Source organism: Rhopalosiphum maidis, chromosome 2 (assembly GCF_003676215.2).
Source record: "Rhopalosiphum maidis isolate BTI-1 chromosome 2, ASM367621v3, whole genome shotgun sequence".
Classification (NCBI taxonomy): Eukaryota; Metazoa; Arthropoda; class Insecta; order Hemiptera; family Aphididae; genus Rhopalosiphum; species Rhopalosiphum maidis.
Window position 1 is genome coordinate 1,518,021 of NC_040878.1, and position 7,452 is coordinate 1,525,472.

The window sequence follows — 7,452 nt, forward strand, 5'->3', positions numbered from 1 at the left end:
GACATAGAAGTAAAGAAACATTTTATGAAATTTTAATAATTTCATATTAATTTTGAGTATTTTATACATAAATTATATCCAGTTTTAGTCATTAGAAAGTATGTATAACCTATTAATTTGTATTTTAATAAGTTACTCATTGTATAATATTTGTTATTGTTATTAGATTAAAATTAAATTAAATGACATAAATAAAAATTATTGTATATTTGTTAACATAATATTATTTGTTTTTGTTGTCTTGATTAAGTGTTTTAAGTAATAATGTTCAACTAAACCATGCTAAAATTAAATTTAACTGTACATAATTAATAGATAATTTATTGTTATATTATATTATCTATGTTTTACTAAAAAATATTTTACCAACATTTGTAAAATACTATTGTTTTCTTCAATATTGCTTACAACATATTGTTCAATATTATTAAGAATAATGATTTTATTAAATAAAAATTAAATTAATTAATTAATTTAATTTATTTTATAATAAAAATATGTTATTTTATAGGAGTATTTGTATATTAATTCAAATCATTTTTAATTGATCTACTAGAAAAGATGAATTTAATCTTAAGAATATTACAATTTGTATTACAAATATTGTAAAATGTATACAAGATATATAACTTTTATATTTTTTGTAATATTAGTATTTATCATTCTTAATAATTTACTAACTATGTCGTATATATATTATTATTATTTTTTAGAACTTACAATTGATATGAAGGTGTATGCAATCAACTATACAAAAAATCTTAAGCAATTTATTATCGTTATTATAATCTAAATAGAAAATATTGATTACCATCATCAATGATTAATCCATTTCAAGATAGAACTACTTATTTTTTGAACAAAGTGAACATTCAAAAATCAAGAAAAAAACAATATACAATAAACATGAAGGTAATAGGATAAAATAATTTGTAACAATGCAATTTTTAATGGAAGACAATGTTACAATTATTAATTGTTATTACTTCTTGTAATGCTTTAATTTATGATTTATTATTTAAAATATTATGTTCATTAGTTTGTAATATATATATATTATATATACATACAAATATATATATATATATTGTTATGATTGTGTATTTTGTGACTTTGTGGTTAAATATAAAAATTAAGACAGTAAAATTAAATTTAAAATTTTTCTGTTTTTAAATGAATAATATTAAAATTAAAATTAAAAAGTTTAAGCCAAAGTTCTTAAATAATACTTGTATATCGTTAAGTTATATATAATGAATAACAATGCTAATATACCTATATATTCAATTTACTAATACATTTATGTGTAAGAATTTAATATTATATATGTAGGCATAACCACTACTACCAAATTTTAATTTTGACAATAGTTAAAAATAATAATTAATATTTATAATATGTATACAGATATTGCAATAGGTATGTTTTTTTAAATTATTATACTGATACCGGGTCGTATTAATAATCACTGAATGTTTAACGAACCAATATTGATTAAATGGTTCCTTAAATATGATTTAGTGGTCAAAATTGACTCATTACATTTTAATGAATCGTTAAAATAATAAATTTTCTTTACAGCTCAGTAATAATCTGATATAGTATTAAAGAGTGAGTATAGCTATGGTTTTCCAACTTTGATACACATTTTACTCTTCATTAATATTTTACTATACACTGACAACATTAACAACTTTTTCTTTTTATCATTATTTAATTTTTCAAACAATATCTCACGGCACTCAGGTTTACTACAGTCTATAGTATAATAATAAATGTATTTTACTCGTCATGTTATTTTAATAATAACTTATTGTTTAAAATTCTAACAGTACAGTAACTTTTAAAAGAAGAAAAAAATTAGTTAGGAGTCTCATGGCATGGATTTGAGCTCTGATATAATACATTCATCATCTTATTCAAACTATAATTCTATGTAAAGCATAGTAATCATGATAACTTAAATTTCTAAAATCTGTAGATTATATCGAACCTAATTTTTAAAACATAATTAAGACTATAGAAGCATTTCTCATGTCAAAAAAATTGTTAATAAATAAAATTATAATTTTTTAAAATAATATTAAAGTAAAACATACATTCAATCCTTTTCTTAAATATGTAATGATAAATGTATGTGTTTTTATATTAATTTTAATTTTATTTAAGTTAAATTATTAAAGCTATGTTAATTAAAAATTATTTTTAAAGTTTTAATTACTATTGATATAGTTTTCAATACATCACAAATAACACATTCAATATTTTATTCAACTTAAATAATATAAATTATTTTTAATTTAATGTCATTCACAATACTTAAATTACAGTGACACATGGGATACAGAGGAAAAAGAATGATTAACTCGTCAAGTTTTTATAAACATACATCTATGGTACAAGTTTTTCTTAAGATTAAAATTTGTACCTAATGTCTAATTTTGAATTAATAAATACTATATCAGAATAATGTATGAATATTACTTAATATATTTATTATTGTTCTTAATTTTTAAACATAAAAAAAAAAAAATTTGGAGTAAATTTGGTAGAGGTTCCTTTATTATTATTCACATTTTTTTCGTATAATTTGTTTCTTACTAAATGGAAATAGTAAGTATGGTTTATAAATAAAATAACTGTTGAAATGTTACATAAATTAACATCATAAAAAATCCTCTCAATAAAGGGACTTTGTCAAATAAATATCAACTACTCTTAAGTCACATAATAAATTATAATGTATTGGATAATGGATATTTTATGTAGTACTAATTTAAATACATTTTTCTTCTAATAGTAATCTTTTGCTTGTATGCACACCTGTTTGTATTTTACATATAAAATACATCCACTAACTTTTAAAATAATTTAATTGTTATTTTAGGATACTGGTTGGCAAATTTGGATTTCTTTGCAAAAGATGATCCAGCCAAATGTCCAAAAAACTGTGGTCGCAGTTATAAAGGTATACACAGAAAGAAAGTTTTACGGCGTCATTTGGTATATGAATGTGGTGTAGAACGGAAATTCATGTGTAACATTTGTTTTAGACGTTTTTCACAAAAATATTATTTATCTACTCACTTGGGTACTGTACATAAAGTTTAAATAATTAGAAATAATTCTTCTTTGATTTTATTGTAAACATGTTGCTTAGTCATTGAAACAATAGATACACATATATTTTGTTTGACGAGACAACACGTTAATTTTATTCATCTATACTCAACACCCTTTTATCAAGACTGGTTCCACTATAACAAGGTGAAGTGTGAGGATGCACAGAAGAACTGGTTTTTATCAAGCCATGGCATGATCTCTCGCTGGACAAAGTATATATATATATATATATACTATAAAATATGAAAATATTAGTATTGTTAATAAATTAATATAACTAGTTGTATTGTACGATGGGTAAACTTTAGATTTATAGAAAACTAAATCATTGTTATGTCTTAAAAAAAATGTATTTTTTGAGTGATAATACATTTTCTTATTGGTAAGCTAAATATCTCATCCAGGATGATTTACAATCACTTATTTATTTATTTATTTATTTATTTATGTACATTGGCTGTGTTATTTAATTAATAATAGCTATGTTAATAAACCAAAAGTTGACAGAAAGTTGTTATTGATTCTCAAAAATCAGTCAATCATCTTGTGTATACATTTATATTTTTAGTCATTGCTTCAATATGTGTATTTATAAATATACAGTTTATATTAGGAAGTCAAAAATTGGAGTTAAATAAAAAAAATTTTAATAAGTAAGTAAGGCATTGGTAGGTATAAACATTGGGCTATAAATTAAAAATGAATCGGGTACTAATAATATCATAAAAATAACAATTCTAAGCAAATATTGTTTCCAATACAAATTATTATAATTTTATCTGAATACCAAGGTTAACAGTTTTTTGTAACTTTCAAATCAATAATTTAAAATAAATATCTTTAATAATTCTATATATCTCTAATAAATAGTCTAATTCCAGTTACTGCTTTTCAATCTAAATATTTAGAATAATTAGATAAAACTTTGAGACTTGAAAATATTACTCTTAAATATTCATTGAAAAAACATACAATATAAAAATGAATATAGCTAATATTATAAGTATAACCAAAACCTTATTTCCACAAAATATTTAAAAATAGAGATTTTGAAAATAAAAAAAATATATATTTGACAAAAATAGAAACATTTTTTTAGTGTGGTTGTATTATATCTATGAACACATAGAAGTTGTTTCCTAAAAATCTAAGTACGAGTATAACAATTTTGAAATCTGAAATGTTTATTGTATAATATTTAATTATCCATAAGATATGGATAATTTTAACTTTTCGAATCATTCACACAAGCCCTGAATCAAGTTAAATGTATTTTATTTTTTCAGTATATGTAAATAATTATGAATAAAAATAAATATCAATAAAATAATATTAACTCTATAAGTAATAATTTTTTACATTCGTAAAATTTGAATTGCATAATTTTTATACACCTACTTTTGCTGTGCAATTTTGGTAAGTCATATAATATTTTTAACGTATATATAAAAACAAAATATTACAGTATTTATTGATATTATTTTTACATTTTAATGAAGTCATTTAATTTTCAGATTTAAATTAAATTATCAGATTTTTCTAATTGTTTATAAGAACTGTGTTAATATAATATTTATAGTGTCATTAATTTTAAACTATATCTTTTATTTATAGTATGGTATATTATTTGCATGATCGTAATCAATACAAGAAAATAATAAAATGCTGCATGACAGTTAAAAGCAAAATGAGTAATTAATTATTCTAATTTATCATTTAAGATAAAATAACTAACTTCATATTGTTCATAAGTTATAACAAATTTGTCAATATGCATTATTGTAATTTATTTTTTGTATATTTGAATTTGACTGTTTTATTTATTAATTGGTATAAACATTTTTAACATACTCCATATTCTGTACCTTATCTATAAAACTCTCAATGTATTTGTTATAGAAATAAAACCAAATAATACAATATAATATTTTATAAATATTTAGTTATGTTGTAAGTTATACATTTATCATTTATAATTAATGAAAATATTTAAATTAAATAATTTCTATTATATATTATACATTTATTTATGTAAATATTATGTTACTTTATTCATTTTTATTTTAAATAATACAAATCTAATAGACTTCATACATTTTAATACATTTTTTTGTATATCATTACTTTATTTTATTTATTTAATGATGATAAATTATGCTTTTAGATTATCACAAAATTACAGAAACCAATTAGATTTATTGTCCAAATAAATGTTGTTACAGCTTTAAAGAGGCTCATCCATCAAAAAAAGTCTCGTATGTGAATTGAAACCATAATTCCTATGTAATCTTTGATAAAAACAATTTAGCCATAAATTAATTATAAAAACATGTTATTTGTGTATTCATAAATTAATGATTTATCCAAATTTCATTTTTATATATTAATTAATTTCTATGTGTCTCTAATGTGAGACTTCCATCATGTCATTCCTTATTTTTAGTTTTTTTTACTTCCATAACTATTGCTTATTGTACACATGTATAGATTGTAATAATTCTAATAAAGCCATTTTTATTTTTTTTAAAAAATTAATAATTAAATTAATTATATATCAATTTTTTATAAATTATAAATTACATATAGACTATAACTTGTATTACCTGACGATTTCATAATAATTATTTTTCAAAACACTTATATCAAAACATATCCTGTTATCTATATTATGTATTACTATGAAATGGTAAAAAAAATATATATCCTGGTATTAAAAAAGTTATAAATAAATTTTCTTTTTACTGGTTCTAAATGTAAAAATACTGATACATTTTTATATGTGACGAATTGAAACTTAATTGTAAATCACTGTTGACTAAACATATAATTTATATTTAGTCTTATTACATTTTAATTATAAATAATTCTGAATCCTGAGGTATATTAACTAATAATTGTATAATATTAAATAATGTTATTGCTTTATTTAATAGTAAATAATAGATTTTTTCAAAAATTGTTTGTAAAATTAATAGTAGTTTTATATTGTTTAGGTGACCAAGAAATAATGAAAACTTATAGGATTAATTGTCCAAATGATTGTGGCCATAGCTTTAGAAATGGACCGTACAGTAAAAAATGTCTCAAACGGCATATTACCTATGAATGTGGTGTAGAGCCACAATTTCAATGTTATTTTTGTCAAAAACGATTCAGTCAAAAATCAACTATGAAAAGACATTGTTTGCTTTTACATAAGTTTATGATTTAATGAACTATACTAAACATACCTAATCATTTCTTAGTATTTTTTTTTTTAAATACCAATAACTAAAGTAGAGCCTTGATAATCCTGTGAATGTGGTCATCCGGGCGGCATATAAATCCATTTGTTTTTTTTTAAATGAAAATTAAAAGTATTACTCAGAAAAAAATTACTAACTACTATACTTAAATTATATTATTATAAAGTTTGTTTTATAATTCATTATGTTAAAGTTTTTTTTATTATTTTTGTAATTTAAAAGACAATAAATATAAAGATGGTGGAAATAAAAATAAAAATCTTAGTCATTTGAATAGATAATCTTGAAAATTCTGCAGTAATCCGGATGAATCAGTAATCCAGATGATGCTCGGTCTGAATTTGTCTGGACTATTAAGGCTCTACTATATTTATAATATATTATTTATATGTATGTATTACTTGTAAATGGTGAAAAATATAGATCCTTGTGTAAAGTTATAAATAGAGTTTTATATATAATTATAAATGTTGATATGTGACAAGTTGGGACTTCATTGTAAATTATTACTATATGATTAAACTACTATTTAATCATTATAATTAACTTTAAGTACACATAGTTTATATTTAGTTATATTGCATTAAATAATGTTATTGCTTTATTTAATTATACAAATTATAGAGTATTTTTAAACTTTTTTCGTAAAATTAAAAACAATCATATATTTTATAGGTGTTCAAGAAACAGTACAAACTTATAGAATGTATTGTCCAAAAGATTGTGGGCATAGCTATGTAGGAGCTTACAGAAAACAAAATCTCAAGAGACATTTATTATTTGAATGTGGAGTGGAACCACAATTTCAATGCAATATTTGTCAAAGACGATTTCGTTACAAATCTTCTATGAATACACACATTTTAATTGTTCATAAATTATGTCCTTAATTGTATTAATTTATAATAATGAAAAAAAAACTTGTATATATTTTGTTATAGCAATTAAATAATAATAAAAGCATATAATATATTTATATTTATAAATTTATCTGTACTTAATTATTATATTTATGTATTAATTGGAAATGGTCTTAATTAAAGATGCTTATATGATTCAGTCTTATAACTCTTTTTTCACATAT

The 7,452-nt window shown here is 20.5% G+C and overlaps 1 protein-coding gene and 1 pseudogene across 1 annotated transcript in view; both read left to right on the top strand.

Annotated features, from left to right (window-relative positions):
• Positions 1-3,126, top strand: part of LOC113554788 (longitudinals lacking protein-like) — a 360,082-nt gene extending 356,956 nt beyond the window's left edge. Inside the window, exon 5 of the mRNA XM_026958801.1 lies at positions 2,888-3,126. Coding sequence (XP_026814602.1) covers positions 2,888-3,111 — 224 coding nt within the window. The 3' untranslated portion in view covers positions 3,112-3,126. The remainder of the gene's footprint in view (positions 1-2,887) is intronic.
• A 696-nt stretch (positions 3,127-3,822) lies between these two features.
• On the top strand, positions 3,823-7,220 carry LOC113555116 (annotated as a pseudogene).
• The last annotated feature ends 232 nt before the right edge of the window (positions 7,221-7,452 follow it).